The sequence below is a fragment of the Halichoerus grypus genome, chromosome 6 (assembly GCF_964656455.1).
Source record: "Halichoerus grypus chromosome 6, mHalGry1.hap1.1, whole genome shotgun sequence".
NCBI classification, from domain to species: Eukaryota; Metazoa; Chordata; class Mammalia; order Carnivora; family Phocidae; genus Halichoerus; species Halichoerus grypus.
The window spans coordinates 133,061,571-133,082,692 of record NC_135717.1 but is presented as its reverse complement, the minus strand read 5'-3'; the positions used below and the strand labels follow the sequence as shown (position 1 = coordinate 133,082,692).

Genomic DNA, 21,122 nt, shown 5'->3' with positions numbered 1-21,122 from the left:
AGAGATTATATATATGGATATTTTGGTGGGGAGCTCTAAAATTTGAATTTATATTTAGCACACTATATTAATGACTCTTTCCAGCTGTGGTATGGCTGAGTAGTGCCTATTGAATCAAATCTCCTATGGATAACAGCTATAAACTCCTGACCAAATATTAAAATCAATTCTCTGAAGGAATTGGATAATGACCCAAAGCAGGCGGATAGTGGAGTAGAGTTAATAACTGGATGAAGAGAACAGCACTGGGTAAGTTTCTCATTTTTGTAGCTTTTGGACTGAGGACATACCCAGTCTGCACCAAATGGGGAAGCTAAAAATCCAATAGTCTTGCTGACTGAAGAACCATAGGACAGAGTTTAGGACAACTATTACCACTAGAAATTGAGGGAGGAAATCCAAGAAAGGAGGGTCCTAGAAAGGGGGAGTTCCAAATTATATGTATAAACTCTTCCCAAATTTCTGGCCCACCCCTGAATCATGCCCATGTGGGGCAGACTCAAATAGGCCAACTAAAACTAAAGAACAGTACTGAGATTTAAGCTGCCACCTATTGCAGGAGAGTTGGTAGCTTGAGTCCCACTATTTTAAGTGTCTATTAAAACAATGAACACTTTTCAGAGAACTATAACAGAATCTAGAGTCTCTACAACATATCACTCACAATATCTAAAATACAATCCATAACTGCTTGAAGAAACAGAAAACATGAAAACTTTTAAAGAGAAAAAACAATCATCAGAGCTTGATCTCTAAGAAAACACAGATGTTGGAAGTATCAGACACAGATTTTATTTATTTTTTTTTTTTTAAAGATTTTATTTATTTATTTGAGAGAGAGAATGAGATAGAGACAGAGAGAGCATGAGAGGGGGGAGCATCAGAGGGAGAAGCAGACTTCCTGCTGAGCAGGGAGCCCGATGTGGGACTCGATCCCGGGACTCCAGGATCATGACCTGAGCTGAAGGCAGTCGCTTAACCAACTGAGCCACCCAGGCGCCCCCAGACACAGATTTTAAAACAACTGTTATAACTATGCTTAAGGATATGAAGAAAAATATGCTCACAACATATGAAAAGATAAGAAATCTCAGTAGGGAAATAGAAACTCTAAAAAATAAAAATTCTAGAACTGAAAAACACAATATATGACAAAAATATCCACTGGATGGGATTAGCATAGAATGCATATGACAGAAGAAAGAATTAATGAACTCAAAGTCAACAGAAGTTATACAAATTAAAGAACAGAAAGAAAAGATTGAAAAAATTTACAGCCTCAAAGGCCTGAGGAACAATATCAAAAAGTGTAACATTTTATAATTGGAATCCCAGAAGAAAAGAAGAGAGAAAATGGAGAGAACAAGATATTTGAAGAAATAATGGCTGAAATTTTCTCAGTTTGGTAAAAGAAAGAAATTTATAGCTTCAAGAATCTCAGAAAGCCCCAATCAGGATAAGCCTGCAGAAAAGCCACACCCAGTCATATCATAGTGAAACCCAAGGTGAATAGAAAATCTTGAGAAAGAGGGCCGAGAAAAATGACACACTGTATAGAGGAATATTTCAAATGTTCAAATGAATTCAAACAATTTAAACAACCTCACCAGTAACAAGGAGGTTAGAAAACAGAAGAACAATATCTTTAAACTGCTAAAAGAAAAAACAGAAAACCCAGAATTCTATAGTCAGCCAAATATATCTTTCAATAATGAAGGCAAAAAAGTACATTTTCAGATAAAAAACAAACAAACAAACAAGAGGATTCATTGCTAATAAACCTGAGCTGCAAGAAATGCAAAAGCAAGTTCTTCAGGTAGATGGAAAATGATAACATAGAAATTCAGATCTTTAGGAACGAATGAGAAGCATTTCAAATAGTAAATATGTAGGTAAATAAGTATTTCCTAGCAATTGACATGAAAATATTTTTTTCTAAATGCAGTGTCACTTTACAATAATGTATATAAATATATGTGAAAGAGTAATAGATCAAAAGTTTCAATGGAGACACCCAGATACAATCGAGGCCACATTCCAAAGGGTATGGTAATCCAGTTGCAGATTTTCAAAGGAAATAGCCGAGAATATGTTAGATGATTCACCCATGTTAAAAGTATAACAGTTTTGGAGTTTTGGAAGGTTGAAAGATTTTTAATGATGATTAATTTAGAGACAGCTATGTTGTGCTGTAATTACCACCTTTTACCATCCAAAGGGATTGGAAGTGAGTCCAGTGAAAGGGGCCTCAATGGGACCAGTTGGCTAGCTTGATATGTGTTTCCCATGATTGAAGGGCACAAGTAGGTTTATTTAATTTATTTATTTGCTAATTCAGCTTTATTGAGATATACATACAGTAAAACGCACCTGTCTTTTTTAGGTATACAGTCCTATGAGCTCTGACAAATGTATGCAGTCATATAAGTGACACCATGTCATTACCCCCACAAGTGCTCCTTTGTAGCCAATTTCCTCATACTCTCAGCTTCTAACAAACACTGACTTGATTTTTGTCCCTATAGTTTTGTCTTTTTGAGAATGTCATATAAATAGAATCATATGGAATGTAGCTTTTTATATCTACCATCTTTCAATTATCATATTCCTTTTGAGATTCATTTGTGTTGTTGCATATCTCAGTAGTTTTATCAATGAATTTGTCCTAATCACCAGTTGATTATTTTCGGGTTGTTCCCCAGTCTTTGCAATTATAAATAAAGCTGTTTTAAGAATTTGCATATAGATCTTTGTGTGAACATGTCTTCATTTTTCTTGGGCTAGAAGTGGGGTTTCTGGGGGCAATATGTTAAGTATATGTTTAACTTTATTAGATTGCTGTTTGACTCTACTTGGGAAATCTGCAAGATGGGTTCCTCAATAGCTTTAGCAGGAGAATGAAGGAGTGCTTTCTGCTCTACCAGAGTATGCTGGGTTAAGGAATACATGAGTACTTTACTATAAATCAGATAACCTTTGTATCAGTTATTTATTACTGCTACAACAAAACCAAATGCAAACACCAACCCAAAATATAAGAACTTAAAAACAAGAAACAGTAATATATTTGCTTACAATTCTGCAATTTCGGCAGGACTCAGGGCTGGCTTGTCTCTGTCGTGTTGGCTGGAGTATGTCTGCTCTGTGTTGCTGGAGAATCTAAAACGTCTTCACTCCTGTATCTGGTGCCTCAGCTGGCATGACTGGATTACCTGGGGTCTGGCAGAGCCTCTCTCTCCAGCAGAGTAATTGGACTAATTTACATGATGACTCAGACTTCAAAAGTGTAAAAATGGAAACTGTAAGGTCTCTTAAATTCTAGGCCTGGAAGTCACATAGAATCACTTTTGCTTCATTTTATTAGGATCATCCCAGTTTCAAAAGGAAGGAAAATAGACCCCATTTCTTCACGGGAGGAGTGGAAAAATCACATTGCGAAAGGGAAATGGGATGAGGGGTGAATGTTAAAGCTAGCTTTAAAAGCAATTGCCTTAGCCAGCACTGCATCTGTACTAGATTCTATCCAATATTGCTACTTGGAAGGGTAATAAGGACCTCAGAAGAAGGGAAGTGGAGATGTGCTGTGGGAATCTAGGAGCTGGGAGAGAGTAATTAACTGCCAGAATAAAATCCATTCACCCAGGTTAAGGGCACTCAAGTTGAGAGGCCTTTAACAGGGTCAAAGATTTCCAAATAGCCAATAAAAATGTCCCATGTGAAAAAAGTCAGTTACACATCTTCCAGTCCCAGAGAACACAAAGACACCTCACAACAGTAATAGTCATATACGACCTTTCTCATTCTTTTCATATCTTCTCCCCTTCCCATCCCAACTTCAACTCTGTTGGAAACCAAAAATCAGAAACCATTCTTAATACGCTAGGGAAAGAAGAGCAGGGAAAAAAGGGAGGACTTCTCTCACTCCCAACTTGCACATGTCCAGCCTGCAACAGGCCCTTGTTGGGAGAGGTAGAAAGATTTTAATGTTAAAACAACGTTGGCATTTTGATTATTACTTGTTGTTGGTCATTTATAATAATGTACTCGGACTGTATTTGTGACCTAACATGATTGTAGGACTTTACTTAATGGTGGTCAGAAAATATATGGGGGCCTGCCTGAGCTTTAATCCAAGGGTAGGAGAAAAACAACTCACATTGAAAAGTTAAAAAGAGTAGTGGGAAACAAATAAATTGTTTAAAATACCAGTTATCTTGTTAGGTCTGCAATAGGTGAGTTTCCATGATAGTTAAAGAATCATTTAAAAGTGAAAAACCAATTAAGCAGATATCTGGTATCCCATCACATATACTAGAATGTTCCATCATTTAACCAACTGTGTAATCACATTACACAGCGTGCAAGTCAATCTCTCTGTGTCTTATATTTTTTTCACGTGTAAATGAGATAAATTATATCTGTCTCATTGGGTAGATTAAGTGCTTAGAACAGTGTCTGGCAAATACTAGCTGTTCAGCAAATGATAGTTATCATCATCATCATCATCATCTGCCCTAAATCTTTTTGCTGAATTAAGAATTTTAGCAAGTCAGTTTTTCATTTTCCTTTTATTAGTAGATACTCATCTTTGGGCTTTAAAAAATAATAATATTTTTATAATGCAATAATATCCTTAAAATGATTGAACATAGTAAGTGTTCAATAAATGGTAGTTTTTAGTATGGTCACTTCAAAGCAAACACTTTCATCTTTCTTTCTTCCCTCCATGTACTAGCTATATACATGCTGGTGCTCCATTTTTAATCTCTTTGGATCTCAGTTTCTTACTTTACCTACCTCACAGGGTTGTTATGAGGAATAAGATCATTTTTGTGAAAACACTTATAAAACACTCTACAGGGGCGCCTGGGTGGCCAGTCATTAGGCGTCTGCCTTCGACTCAGGTCATGATCCCAGGATTCTGGGATCGAGCCCCACATTGGGCTCTCTGCTCTGAGAGACGCCTGCTTCTCCCTCTCACACTCCCCCTGCTTGTGTTCCCTCTCTCGCTGTCTCTCTCTCTCTGTCAAATAAATTAAAAAATAAAATCTTAAAAATACCCTCTACAAATATGAGTTAGCATTCTTGTTTATTGTACAGATTACTTCTTTTTTTATATTATTTATAAATCTCCTTCAAATGATTTTGAATGATACTCAATATTTTTCTGTAAGAAAACAGAGCTGAAATCTCCATTCGCATATAAATTGCTTTCTAAAAGTAGGTGTGTATTTTCTAGCCCTTACACATAGAGGCTGTGATTGCAGGGGAAGTACAAGATCCCACTAGCCTCCCAGTTTTTCTTCTTGGTGCTGAGCTACTTTTCTACCTCACCTGAAATTTCTTGATTAGTGTTTCTAGAAGGATGGACAAGAAAAGTCTAATATCTGATAACACATTCATATTTTACCTGGAGAGGTAAGGCAAACTTAGGTGTTGAGAGAGGGGACTTTCTCCTAAAACTTCTCAGAACGAATTAATTGATTAACTAGCCCAGAGTTAGCTAAGAGCATCCATCCTACAAGTATGAGATCGTAAGATGGGTAGATTTCTGCGGAAGAGCGAAACATGATCACAACCATCTAAGAATAAATAGTTCAACAAGCTTTTATTCTATTTATGTCCAGCAGAAGGTGGCTGCTTCCCTAAGATGCCTCCCACCAGATGGTGACTTCTCAGTTCATTTTTAACTACCTGCAAAATCATGGCACAGGGCTCTGACCTCATTTCATTTTAGAATTCACCTTTTGTTTCAGCACTATATCACTATAGCTTCTGATTTCCTCTGGACAAAAAAGTTCCTCAAAAGGCAGGAGGTCAAAGTCATGGGCAAACACATATGCACATGAATATATTTACTTTTATAAACAACTTACTCTTCATAATCCATCTGTAATAATGGGCAACTGATTTTTTTGTTTCAGACCAGGTTCCCCTCTCTACATACATAATAACAACAATCTCTATTGACTTATTGACTCAAGGAATGAAAACTGATTTTAAATTATTCTAAAGAAAACCTAATTATGAAGACATTGGAAGTTCTCTCTCTATAATGCATTGTAAAGTCAATCCAATAGATTGGATCATCTATATCAATCCTCATTCCCCAAATTTCCCTTTGTTAGTATTCATGACTGAGAGTTGACAGCACAATTATATATTAAGGCTCTAGGAAAATCGGGGTAAGGAGTCACTAGGGAGCTTAGCCACCACTCTAATCAATTACTTTGTTTTGCCTGGATTTATGACCACACATTGCCCCCTTAAAATTAGCCTGGAGAAGGTATCCTTTTTTTTTTTTTTTTTTTTTAAGTAAGCTCTACTCCTAACATGGAGTTTGAACTCATGCCTCTGAGATCGAGAGTCACGTACTCCACTGACTAAGCCAGCCAGGTGCCTGAGGAACAGAGATATCTTAGAAGTAGGTGCTACTTGTAGGAAAAGGTATACAGCCTGTAGAAGGATCAGGATCTGCTCATCACTACTATTGAGAAAATAACTCGCAATAAGCAAAAGATGGGCTATTTTGTTATTTTATTGAATGCAGTTTAGCAAATGATGTTTTGGAGAAATGACGGTGCTATACTGCTCTGCCATCAAATATAAATTCATCTCAACTGTTTTCATCTTTCTTTTCCAGGATGAATTGATTATTGGACTGAGTACAACAAATAGGTAACTGGGGAAAAGTGATATGTACATATGAAAAATAATATTAGTTAAAAAGAAATAATGAAAATATTTATGATATAGTTTAATAACTAATGATAATCACTCTCAGCATCATATGGAGAACTTTTGTTGCTGTATACTTTTTAAATTTTCAGATTTTATAGCATAGAACATTACAGCTATTACTCCAAAAAATGTGAAGTTGAACATTTGAGAATAACTAGTCCAGCATCCTAATTTTACATATGGGGGAACTAAAGCCCATAAATATTAGGTGACTTTCCCAAGAACACACAGCTAACTTACGGCAGAAGATCATACCAAATGTGATCCTACATCTTCTGACTCTTAGTTTTGCATTCTTCCCACTCCCATGCACACCATACAGATAATTGCTTTTATATTAAAAATTAATTCATGCACATAGTTAAAATTATACTAAAAAAGTAGTCCTCCATCTTAGACATCCATTGAATTTATTCGGAGGGGGTACCTGGGTAGCTCAGTTAATTGGGTGTCAGACTCTTGATTTCAGCTCGGGTCATAATCTCAGGGTTGTGAGATCGAGCCCTACATTGGGCTCCACGCTCAGGGTAGAGTCTGCTTGAGATTCTCCCTCTGTCTCTCCCTCTGCCCCCCCCCCCACTCTCTCTCTCTCTCTCTCTCTCTCTCTCAGATAAATAAATAAATAAATAGTAAATAAAATCTTTTAAAAAATTAGCTGGAGGGCGCCTCGGTGGCTCAGTCGTTAAGCATCTGCCTTCGGCTCAGGTCATGATCCCAGGGTCCTGGGATCGAGTCCCACATCGGGCTCCCTGCTCAGCGGGAAGCCTGCTTCTCCCTCTCCCACTCCCCCTGCTTGTGTTCCTGCTCTCGCTATGTCTCTCTCTGTCAAATAAATAAATAAAATCTTTAAAAAAAAAAATTAGCTGGAGACCTGTTAAAACTACCAACACCAGACTGTATCTAGATCAATTATATCACAACATCTGCCAATGGGATCTAGGCATCACTAGTTTTCAAGGTTCCCCAGGTGATTGCAATGAGCAGCCAAGTTTGAGAATCACTGTGCAAAAATAATTATAATAATTATAATGAAAAACAGTTGTCTTTTGCCTAACTCCTTCTAATTCCCTAGTCTACTTCTTATAATAGTTCTCAAAGTTTGGGCCTGGGACCAGCAGCATTGTTAAGAGCTTCTTAGAAATGCATATTCATGGAGTCCACCCCAATCTACTGAATCAGAATCTTTGAGGATGGGACCCAGTAAAATATGATTCTTATTCATGTTAAAATTTTGGAATCCCTACTCTATAGGCTTCCCTTTTTCAACTATTGTTAGTGATTTCCTCTGTGTTTACCTCCATCTCTGAATATGCTTATAATCCTATTTCTTATTTTGACAATTTTCTACTTCATGTATTGACTTCCTGTTATGGCAATTCAGAATTTATTTAGTTCTTCGTACTTTTTCTCCTGCCCTCATCCTTCCAGTAGAGTTATGTCATATTTTTTTGCTGAACCAATAAGTCTGTGTTTACATTATTAATACTATAAAATGTTTTCTGGAAAGCCTAGATAAATCTATGCTTATATGCCTTTTCTTACATAGTTATTGTTTGTCCTGAGGTTAATAATTGCCTAGTTTGTTTATTGGTTTGTTTTCTATGTATCTATTCTTATTTTTTTGTACATACTCCACTATATCTGTTATGCCTATTAATATAATTTTCTAAATATCCAACTATGAGATTTTGTGTCCAACCCATTTGGAATCCTATGCCCCTCAGCCCTCCATCATCCTGTTCTGATCTGGAGTGCTCATTCTCTGAAGTCTGTGGTACAGCTGATATCCTAGAATTTGGCATCATCTTTGACTTCTTTCTCTCACGCTATCTTCAGTCTGTATGGAAATCTACTGCTTCTACCTTCAAAATGTATCTGGAATCTGCTGCCTTCTCTTGATCTCCTCTGCTACCATCCTGTCCTAATCACCATCATCTCTCACCTAGACTGAAATTGTTTCCTTAATTCTTCCACCCATCATCCCCCCTTCAAACTATACTCCACATTGTGGCTTTTAAAAACAAAGTTCAGATCATGTTTCATGTACTTATAGTTAAGTGTAAATAAATAAAGGAGCTATGTGCTGTTTGTAAAATGTTTGTTACTTCATGTGTATGGGGTGGGTGGAGATGGGTTGGGGGAGAGAATAGGTGGACAGATTATGGGTGCGGTAATTCTGTATATCCTCGCACTGATTTCCCTGTAGTAGATCTGTGTTATGGGGGAAAACAAACAAACAAAAAAATGAAACATTTATACAGTGAATACTTACTATGCACTGCAAGGATACAGAAATAGAACATGTGATGTTAGCCTGTGAAAATTTACAAATTTTTATAGGAGATAAAACATGTACATACATTACACTGGACAAAACAAGGTTGGATTATATCTAGAAACTAGTATTATAAGGCATCCTTAGAAATTCAGAGAGAATGCATCATTTTGGCTGACTAACCAAGCACACTATAGAGAAGGCAGGATTTGTGTTGGGATTTAAAATATGGGTAATATTTTCATGTGCAGAGACTAGATGGAGAAATTTTAGAGTGAGGTAACAGTGACAGTAAAATATAGAGCAAAGAAATATAAGGAATATAGATTAGGACAATTTGACTGATATATTGAAACTGTGCCAGAGAGTAGCTGAAAATTATGCAAAGTGTAGATAGGTTTTTATTGATGTTGAGCATTTAGTGGATTGGTTGCCCTCTTTTAAAATTGATTTAATTAATCCTTTATATATTATAGGCAGTAATAATAGCTCTCAGCTAACCCAAGCAAGTAGATTTTATTATCTCCATTTTATAAATGAAGGAACTTGAGGCCCAAAAGAGTTAAGTAACTTGCCTAAGGTCAGAACACTAGAATGTGGTTTGGTGAGTATTTGAACCTATGCAATCTCATTCATAGAGCCTGTGTTCTTAAATACCACCTATACTGGCTTTATTTGCCTATTATATATGTTGCAAATACTTTCTCCATTCTTCATTTATCATCTTAACTTTGTGTATGGTATCTTTCACTGTGTAGACATTTAAAATTTTTATGTAGTCATATTTTCAATATTTAAAAAATTTTTACTCAGTCATGTTTCATACCAAGAAAGGCTTAGTATGGAGAGTAATTAAAATATTCTCCTACTGAACACACTTGTCATGATGAGCAATGGGTTATGTATGGAATTGCTGAATCATTATAAGTATTTTCCTACTGTATTTTATTCTGAAGTTTTAGCTTTTATTTTTAACTTTATGATAATTAATCTTGAATCTTTTACTGTGTGTTTCTATGGTCTGAGGTAGGGATCTAACTTTAATTTCCCCCAAATGGCTAGCCAATTTTTCCAAAAATATGTTCTTTCGTTAGTGAGTTGACTTGCCACCTTGATATAGTTGATATTCAGAAATTAGCCATGTTGCTACACAATATACCAATTAGTGTTCATTCTGATTAAGAATTCTTTTAAATATCCAACCCTGGAAGGAATACCAATTAGAAACACTACAGTGTAAATTAGATAATGTTGGGTTCTTAATACCCAGCTGCCATAAATGTATCCAAGAACAGAAATTCTGGCTCCAGAGGTCAAATCTTCTGAAGGAAGAAGATGATGAAAGAAGAAAAGTTGATTTTTAATTTAGGGTATGGGTGGGAGAAACTATTGCCTTCTTCACAATTTGGTCTTTTATAGGCAAAATTCTCACATTTTGGATGACAATAATTGGAGAACATCTGGCACCAATTGAAGTAATGAGGACTTATAACCTGACTTTTTAGTAAGCAAATCTTTCCAAATTTTTCTAATATTTCCCAGCTTTGGACCAAAGGAAAAACCATCAAACAAAACAAGCATAAGGATAAATACTCCAATGAAGGCAATTGCCCTGGAAATGTGAAATTTAAGATGGGTTCTGGGGGGGAAATGCCAAATCTTTTCATTCCCTCCAGGACAACATCATACATGTATATCAGTGGTCCTTCTGTATAGAGTAGCAGGAAATCTATATGCACATATTGAATAATTTCCCCCCACTTCACTATATGCGTGCTCTGAACAATTCATGTCCTTACTTGCCTTCACAATGGTTCAGTGTGATCTAACACAGATTCAACCATCTGTCTGCATTTTCTTCCATTTGCAACATTTGTTCTTCCTGCTGATCTGACTGCTTCTCTTCTCTGCTTTCTGATTCAGACAGAGCAATCTGTTCCAGAAATGTACTTGTTAGCCAAAAGTGAGTACCTTGGACTACAGAAATATAAAATTCACCCCAGCTAACATTTAAGAAAACCGCTGTTTTGTTTTTTAAGCATATTGCCTGGCAAGCATTCCAAGTTCTTTATGACAGACACTTTTCAACCTGTTGACAAAATCAAATACATATAAATCTAAAACCATGCTTGGAAGAAATAAACAGTTTTCCTTGGACATGCCCCTGAGGATCTCTAGTGTCCTGGTTCATTAAGTTTCAACATTCCTTCTTGAGACGTGCTTCTCAGAACATCCTACTGAAATAACTTACTTTCCTCTTGAAGTACTTTCTTTAGTTGTTCTCTCAATGTGAGTCTTTTACTGGTAAAGCCTCAGTTTTGTTTTTTGTGGGGTTTTTTTGATAGTATATTTCATTTTCATTCTGAGAAGATCATTTCAATTATATATTATTTCACTATCTTCTAGCTCCCATTATCATTATTAAGACCTTAGCTGCCAGGGTAACTTCTTTGTGGGGAATCTATCTTTTCTTTCTAGTTGTTTTTAAGATCTTCTTCCTGTCTTTGTTGTTCTGCAGCTTCACGCTATGTGTCTACATGGGGTTTTTAAATTTTTTACTGCTTGGGATTTATTGGGCTTCCTGAAAGTGACAACTGATGTCATTCATCAATTTTAGAAAATTCTTAGCCTTTATTTTTTCATATGTTGCTTTTCCTTATTTGAATTACCTCTTCCAGGAATTCTAATTAGGCCTTCTCTCTATATACTTTATGTTTACAAAACTCTCTTTAGTGTTTTACACCTATTTGTCTCTCTGAGCTGGCAATCGGAATGTTTTCTTCAGTTCTATAATCCCATTATTTATTCTAGTCAGCTGTGTCTAATCTGCTTTTTAATCCTCTGGTTGAGTTTTAAATTTTATTCATTACGTTTTCACTTTTAGAAGTTCAGTATTGTTAGTTTTCAAATCTTCCTGATTAGTTCTTGTTGTCTTTTTCTCATTGCTTATGTATTTCAATCTCTTTTTAAATCTCTTTTATATTTCTACAAACATATTAAGCATAGTTATTTTATATTTTTGTCTGATAATTCCAGTATAAGAAGTTTATCAGGGTCTGGTTCTCTGGTATATAATTTGCTTTCATATCTGGTGGATTGCCCCTTTTTGTGTTTGTGATTTTTAAATTATTATTAAATAATACTTAGAATTCTATCATAGAAATTTGGGCTAGCGTAAGAGCATGCTCCTCCAGGGAGGATTTGTGTTTTCTTTTCCAGGGGCCTAGAAACACAACACACCAATTCCACTTAAATTTCAACATTCCATTAGAATAAATTTAGGCTCCAAACCCTTTTGAAGGGCCACAATATTGTGGAGAGACCTTTTTTTTTTTTTTAACTTCTACCCAGAGCCAATTCTGAGACCAATCATCTATTTTACTATCAGCAGGGTCAGGTTTCTTTTTTTAAAAATGTCATTCTTGCCCTGAAATCGTAGGCCTTCCAGGGTTCCATCTTTATACAGTGTGATCTCTGATCTACTCAAGACTGTTCCTATGTACTCTTCTGCACAGTAGTTCTAAGCTACCATGACTCATAGAGTTGGCTAAGAATTTGATGACTTCAAGGTTTACATATCTTCCTAATCTTGTGTTCCTTCCTTAAGCCTGTTTTCAGTAGATTTCCATTACTTTGTTGCAGACTCATTCAATAATTTTAAGTGAATTATCCTTAATTTTAGAGAACAGTTTTAGCTGTCTGTGGCAGGAAGGTTTTAAGATCTCTAATCCACCATATTGCCATACTACTGACATTTTTATTTCTCTTTCACTTTTGAAGGATAATTTCACTAGATATACAATTGCTTCTAGGTTGATTTTTTTTCTTTCAACATTTTAAATATTTCACTCCACCCTCTTCTTGCTTGCAGAGTTTCTAATAAGAAGCCTGCTGAAATTCCTCTGTAATGTTTTTTTTCCCCCCTGCTTCTTTCAAGATTTTCTCTTTGTCTTTGGTATTCTGAAATTTAAATATGAAATGCCTAGGTGTGGGGATTTTTATTGTTTTTATTTTTGTATCACTACTGCTTAGTGTTCTATGAGCTTAATCGATCTGTTGTTTAGTATCTATCATTAATTTAGGAAGATTATTGGTTATTATTGCTTCAAATATTTCTATTGCTCTGTTTTCTCTTTCTTCTCCTTCTGGTGTTAAAATTATACATATGTTAGACCTTTTGCTTTTGTCCTCAGTTTTTAGATGCTCTGTTCTGTTTCTTTTATTCTTTGCTTTTCAATTTGGAAAGTCTCTATAGACCTATTTTCAAGTTCACTGATTCTTTCCCCAGCCGTATTGAGTCCACTGAAGGCATTCTTCATTTCTATTACTGTATTTTTTTATTTTTATCATTTCTTTTGATTCTTTCTGAAAGTTCCCATTTTTCTGCTTATGTTACCCATCTGTTCTTGCATGTTGCCTACTTTTTCCATTAGAGTCCCTAACATATATTTTAAATTCCCTATCCTTTAATTCAAACATCTGTGACATATCTGAGTCTGGTTCTGATAGCTGCTTTGTCTTTTCAGACTGTGCTTTTTCTTGCCTTTTAGCATGCCTTGTAATTTTATGTTAAAAGTCAGATATGTTGTATTGGGTAATTGTAACTGAGGCAGACAGATCTTTAGAGAGAGATTGTATGTTACTCTGGCTAGGAGATGTGCTGTTTAGTGTTCAAATTTCTCTAGTGCTCTTATATTTTGGTCTTTTCTGAGGAGCTATCAATCTGTGTAGATTTTTTTCAGCTATAATCCATTATTATTATACTAAAACTTTACTGGTATGGTGGTAGAGTGTGTGGGAGGAAGAGCATTTTATAATCATCTAATTGAGTCTCAATCTTTTAGTGGGCTTCTGCCTTGGGAATTGTGGCCTTCACAAGTGTTTCTATCCCTTCTTCAGTTGAATAGCTTTTACCCCATATTCCCTACTCTCTGGCTGCAATGTTCTCAGTCTATTTCCTTAAAGCCTTGTCCTCTGTTGAGTAAGGTTTTGTTTGTTCTTTCCCTTATGTAAAACAGGAAGGTAAGAGGGGTCTGGAGTGAGGAGGAATTACCTTTCCTCTCCTGGGATAAGTTTGCAAAATTGTGCTTTGGCAACAGCTTTTTCCCAGGAGAGTAGGCCTTTTTTATGGAGAAGTCTCTGGGTGTGGTTTGCAATTGTTACCTTCCCCACCCCTCACTCACCCACCGCCAAAACCAAGGATGAATTTTTGTGGGATCCTTACCATGAGCACTTGGACATGAGTTCCTGGACAGAAAACCCATGAAAGTGTGGGAGCCCCTCAAGACTGCAGTCCCTAGGGGTTTTTCACTCTCACACTAGTTCAAACTCGACCTTCAGCAATTTGTCAGAATTGCCATTTTTAAGTGTTCCTGCCAGTTTATGTTTCCAGTGGTTTCTGCTTCAGGTAGGCAGATTTTGATTGCTCTTTCTCTCTGGTACCTGCCTTTCCAGATTTCAGGGTATTGGTTTGCAATAAGGCATCAGTTCTCAGGCGGATCCAAGAAAAGTCACTGATTTTTCAGTTTGTCCAGATTTTTCTTATTGTAAGGATGCAGTGATAACTTCCAAGTTCTTTACATGTTAGAGCTGAAATTAAAAGTTTCACTATTGGGGTGCCTGGGTGGCTCAGTTGGTTAAGTGTCCAACTCTTGATTTTGGCTCAGGTTATGATCTCAGGGTAATGGGATCAAGCCCCACATTGGGCTCTGTGCTCAGCGTGGAGTCTGCTTATCCCTCTCCCTCTGCTCCCCACCCCCCACTCTCTCTCTCTTTCAAATAAATAAAAAAATAAAATCTTAAAAAAAAAAGTTTTACTATTGGGGCACCTGGCTGGCTCAGTGGGTAGGGCATGCGACTCTTGATTTCAGGGTAGTGAGTTCAAGCCCACATTGGGCATAGAGCTCACTAAAAACAAAACAAAACAAAAAAGTTTCACTATTGACTTTTACATTTTCACTGCAGTTTGAGTAATGCTTTGTTTTCAAACAAAAGAAAAGAATACTGCCTAACTTACATAAAAAAGTATTTGTGGGGCATCTGGGTGGCTCAGTTGGTTAAGTGTCCAACTCTTGATTTCAGCTCAGGTCATGATCTCAGGGTTGTGAGATTGAGCCCCAAGTTGGGCTCTATACTAGGCGTGCCTCCATGCTAGGCATCTGCTTAAGATTCTCTCTTCCTCTGCCCCTCCCCCGCTTGTCTCTCACTCTCTCTCTCTCTTAAAAAAAGAAACCAAAAAAAAAAATGGAATTTGTCAGAAGGATATTGAGAACAAAGACAGCTCTGGGGCATTAATTAATAGGAACTATAGGGAAAACTGATGGAGGGAGGTGGGTGGAGGATGGGCTAAATGGCTGATGGTAAGGAGGGCACTTGTGACGAGTACTGGGTCTTCTATGTAAGTGATGAATCACTAAATTCTACACCTGAAACCAATTTTGCCATATATGTTAACTAACTTGAATTTAAATAAAAACTTGAAATTACAAAAAAAAAAAAAAGAACTATAGGGAGAGTTTTATCAGCAACATTTTAGTTAGGATACCTCCACTGAGATGAGTGAATTTCGACTATTTTCAGTACCTTAATTAGTATATTCAAGATTTGAATTTTAGGAATTCAGGGAAGAAGGTGGCAGAATTTTCCAAATCCTTACACAAAAGTAGAGCAAGCAACTAGATTGCAAAACTATTTGCGGAGGATTTTTAACAGAACTAGATGATAGGATATCCTCCCAAACGCCAAAACACCAGTATCTATAGGTCTGTGTATTATCACTGCCTTGGTAGAAGAAACCTGGGGAAGCAATAAGGCATGTGACAGAACTAAGAACAGCATAATACCTGAATAGCCAACAGGTATTCCTGGAAATTGCAGTGGATCAATTCGAGAACAGCAGCTGCAACTGGGAAGAGTTTTGCCCAATCCCTTAGATGATAAGGCATGATGTAAGGACTGCTGGAACCATCTATCTCCAATTCTCAAAATTAATTCACCAGAGTTTTCTTGCAATAGTGAGCCACACACTAAAAGAGAAACTTCTGAGAGTAACATAAATTTTGAGAATAGTGATAATAGAGACTTAAAAAGGCAAGATTTGGAAAATAATGGGAGGGGGAGAGAGCCAGAAAATCTTAGAAGTAAACCTCTAATTTTTTAAACACTATGTGATGAAACAACAGAAAGAGCTTTATGTAGGGGCACCTGGGTGGCACAGTTGGTTAAGTGTCTGACTCTTGGTTTTGGCTGGGGTAATGATCTGGGGGTCCTGGGGTGGAGCCCCATGTTGGGCTCCATGCTCTGTGTGGAGTCTGCTTGGGCATCTCTTTCTACCTTTCCCTCTGCTATTCCCCCCTGCCACCCCCCGCACCATGCTCTCTCTAAAATAAATAAATAAATCTTTAAAAAAAAGAAAGAAAGAAAGAGCTTTATGTAGTTAGACAAGCTATCTGCAACAACCCTCCTTCTTATAGTTTAAGGAAATGAAATTAATATAAAATTGAATAGAGAAGAATCACAGTCAAATCCCTTACAAAGTTACTGTAACATAAAGAAGAATAAGGAACAGATAATTTCCTTATAGACAATGAATCATGGAAAACACATACAAAAATCAGATCAGTACTGTAATATACTATTTCAAAACAAGCTAAAAGACATTAAGAAAATGATGCAAGGCATAAAAAAAAAACATAAATCAGAATCAGAAAAAGTCAGAAATAAGGTGATATTCTCAATAAAAAATTAAAAACAAAAGAAAATATAATTTTAGAAATAAAGATAACTTAAAAGTACCACAAGCATTAATAAATATATCAAATAATTCTTTAATAGAAAAAGAAGTAAAAAGGATGCAAATTTTGAAAAGGAAGAAGAAATAAAAAAGGGAAAGAAAATTAGAAAAAATGACAAATACTAAAGACAGGTAAAGAAGATCCAATATGTAAAGCCTTTGTGGCCCAACAATCTATATTGAATAATATATTGTATTATGTAGCATAGACATATAAAATGTGGGGAAAATTGGCACAGCACAAACATTTTTAACTGTACTAATACTAATTGGTATTGGATTGTTATTCTGAGACTACTGTGTATGTATGTGGGATAAAACAAATGAATAATTATGGGATATTATGACCTGTGTTCTTGAGAAATGGGACTCAATAAGGAAGAAACTTCTGGTTTCCATAGTTTTATTTTATTTTATTTTATTTTATTTTATTTTATTTTATTTTATTATTTTTTTGTCATAAGTGTACTCTTTAATCCCCATCACCTATTTCACCCATCCCCCTACCCACCTCCCCTCTGGTAACCATCAGTTTGTTCTCTATAGTTAAAAGTCTGTTTCTTGATTTGTCTCCCTCTCTCTCTTTTTTTCCCCTTTGCTTCCTTTCTTTTGTTTCTTAAATTCCACATGAGTGAAATCATATGGTGTTTGCCTTTCTCTGACTGACTTATTTCACTTAGCATTATACTCTTTAGCTCTATCCATGTTGTTGCAAATGGCAAGATTTCATTCTTTTTTATTGCTGAATAATATATATATTATACATATAATATTGTATATATTATATCACATCTTTTTTTTTTAAAACATTTTATTTATTTATTTGACAGAGAGAGACACAGAAAAAGAGAGGGAACACAAGCAGGGGGAGTGGGAGAGGGAGAAGCAGGCTTCCTGACAAGCAGGGAGCCCCATGCAGGGTTCGATCCCAGGACCCTGGGATCATGACCTGAGCCAAAGGCAGATGCTTAACTACTGAGCCACCCAAGTGCCCCTATATCACATCTTTATCCATTCATCTATCGATGGACACTTGGGCTGCTCCGACAGTTTGGCTATTGTAAAAAATTCTGCAACAAACATGGGGTTACATGTATACCTTTGAATTAGTGTTTTTATATTTTGGGGGATAATACCCAGTAGTACAATTACTGGATTGTACAGTAGATCTATTTTTAGTTTTTTGAGGAAACTCCATACTGTCTTCCACAATGGCTGCACCACTTTGCATTCCCATTAACAGTGCAAGAGGGTTCTTTGTTTTCTCCATATCCTCACCAACACCTGTTGTTTCTTGTGTTTTTTATTTTAGCCATTCTGACAGGTGTGAGGTGATGTATCCTTGTAGTTTTGATTTGCATTTCCCTGATGATGAGTGATGTTGAATATCTTTTCATGTGTCTGTTGGCAGTCGGATGTCTTCAATGGACAAATGTCTGTTCATGTCTTCTGCCCATTTTTTAATTGAATTCTTTGTTTTTTGGGTGTTAAGTTGTGTAAGTTCTTTATATATTTTGGATACTTTATGTATTTTGGATACTAACCCTTTATTGGATATGTCATTTGCAAATATCTTCTCCCATTCAGTAGCTTATCTTTTAGCTTTGTTGATTGTTTCCTTTGCTATATAGAAACTTTTTATTTTGATGTAGTCCCAATAGTTTGTTTTTGCTTTTATTTTGCTTGCCTCAGGAGACATACCTAGAAAAATGTCGCTGTGGCCAATGTCAGAGAAGTTACTGCCTATGTTCTCTTCAAGGACTTTTATGGTTTCAGGTCTCACGTTTAGGTCTTTAGTCCATTTTGAGTTTGTTTTTGTGTATCGTGGAAGAAAGTGGCCTAGTTTCATTCCTTTGCATGTAGCTGTCCAATTTTCCCAACACTGTTTGTTGAAAAGACTGTCTTTTTCCTGTTGTGTATTCATTCCTCTTTTGTCAAAGATTAATTGACCATATAATTGTGGGTTTATTTCTGGGTTTTCTAATCTATTCTATTGATTCATGTATCTGTTTTAATGCCAGTACTATACTATTTTAATTACTACTGCTTTGTAATATAACTTGAAATCTGGAATTGTGATACCTCTAGTTTTGTTTTTCTTTTTCAAGATAGCTTTGGCTATTCAAGGTCTTTTGTGGTTCCACACAAATTTTAGGATAGTTTGTTTTAGTTCTGTGAAAAATACTGTTGGTATTTTGATAAGGATTGCATTACATTGGTAGATTGCTTTGGGTAGTATAGACATTTTAACAATATTTGTTCTTCCAACCCATGAGCATGACTGTCTTTCTATTTCTTTGTATTGTCTTGAATTTCTTTCATCAGTGTTTTATAGTTTTCAGAGTACATGTCTTTCAACTCTTTGGTTAAGTTTATTCCTAGATATTTTATTGTTTTTGGTGTAATTGTAAATGGAATTGTTTTCTTAATTTCACTTTCTGCTGCTTTGTTATTAGTGTATAGGTATGCAACAGATTTCTGTACATTGATTTTGTATCCTGCCATAGTTTGTTATGAAAAATTATCTATCACTTGTATAATTGTTCTGCTATATGTTACATGTCTTTTTATTTCTGTCTGCTTTAAGATTTTCTCTTTAATTCTGTTTTTCAGCAATTTGGCTATGATGTACCTAGTTGGGGTTTTCTTTGTATTTATCCTACCTGATGGCATGATATACTTCAAACTTTCTTGGGAAATTTTCACCTGTTATGTCTCCATATTTTTCCTGCCTCTATTCACTCTCTTCCTTCCCCTTCCACGACTCCAATTATATGTATGTTAGATCACTTGATATCTTCTCACAATTCTACTAAAGTAGGTCTACTTATTTTCTTCATTTTTTCCCCCTTTCTGTTGTTTAGATTGCATAATTTCTATTGAAATTTCAGTTAACTGACTCCTTCACTTCACTTACCTTTCCCTCTGTCAGTTTTACCTGAAATTGTCTTTTTTTGGTCTTCATTTTTGGAGGGTACTCTTATTAGATACAGAAATATGGGTTAAAATTTTATTTCAGCACTTTAAAATGTCATTTAATTATCTTATGCCATTTCCAATTGCTGTATATCCTAGTCAATTTTTCATCTTAGATATTATATTTTCTAGATCAGAAATTTTCATTTGGATCTTTTTCTAAAAATAATTTTCATCCCTCTAATCCCTCTACTTACTCTGCCCTTTAGTTTATTAATCATGACTAAATTTTAATAGCTGTTTTTAAATTCTTATCTACTAATTCCAACATTTAGTCCAGTCAGGCTTGGTATTGATTTTTTCAATATGTCTATAGGCCATATTTTTCCATTTCTTTTCATGTTAATAATTTTTTGTTATGTACTGGACATTGTAGGCACACTGAATATTTTCTCTGAAAAATGTTAGTTTTTTTGGCAGAAGTTGACTAGACTAAATACAAACTCAGAATTCTGTCTCCCTTGGATGCACAGTGGCTGAAATGTGCTAAGTACCCCCACCCTTTCTGCTGTTGTTTTCTACTGGGTGCTTTACAGTTTCCCATTACATGAGCATAGTTCTGGGATCATCCAAAGACTTGGATGGAATTTTTATGCAGATTTTCAGACTCCCTTATTCTCAGGGTTCTCCCTTTACTTCCAGCCAGTGTGTCAGCTCTACACTTTGTCTTAGGATTCCTTGTGCCGCTAAGACTGCAGCTTTCTACTTGACTTCTAGCTACCCCATGCTCCACAGACTGGGAATTTCCCTCAGGCAAAAAGCCACAAAGTACATTTCCCTAATTGCAAAAGTCAACATTCCTTTAGTTTTTGTTTCCTTTTCATTGTTCCCCAGAGCCTTCAACTATTTTTTTTTTAATATTTTGTCCAGATTTTAAATTTATAATCTGAAGGAGGGTTAGTCTGACATATGCTACTCTGTTATTACTGGAAGCAGAACTCATTCTAGTAATCTTTTCCACTGTGTGTGTTTGAAAGCAAAGAGTGCTAATAGCAGTGAGCACATCTACCCCACGTTTTGATTTTAAATACCAGTCTCCACATTTATACCAGTTTTGTGGTATTTCTGCCAAAAATGTATAACCTTAATCTAATTATAAGAAAAGATCAGACACACAACTTGATGGCAACCCTGGACGTGTCCTGAACTTATCAATCTACATAATTCCAGAAGTGGGATTGAGTGGGATGGTATTAACTGAGTGAATGGTGCAGAATTTTCCAGCTGGGCCTTTTTACTATACTGTGGTTCTGACTGGATTATGACTTTTAACATATAATCACAGAAAATATTATGGTCCTTTTCCTCCAAGAAGTAACTCAATTGGGGTGACTGGCT

At 35.9% G+C, this 21,122-nt stretch overlaps 1 protein-coding gene across 3 annotated transcripts in view; it reads left to right on the top strand.

Annotated features, from left to right (window-relative positions):
• Positions 1 to 21,122, top strand: part of LOC118555510 (uncharacterized) — a 213,133-nt gene that overhangs the window by 45,040 nt on the left and 146,971 nt on the right. Inside the window, exon 4 of one of the 3 annotated variants that reach the window (XM_078076286.1) lies at positions 6,644 to 6,678. The exons of the other annotated variants lie outside the window; for them this stretch is intronic. Coding sequence (XP_077932412.1) covers positions 6,644 to 6,678 — 35 coding nt within the window. The remainder of the gene's footprint in view (positions 1 to 6,643; positions 6,679 to 21,122) is intronic. 3 annotated transcript variants of the gene reach the window in all.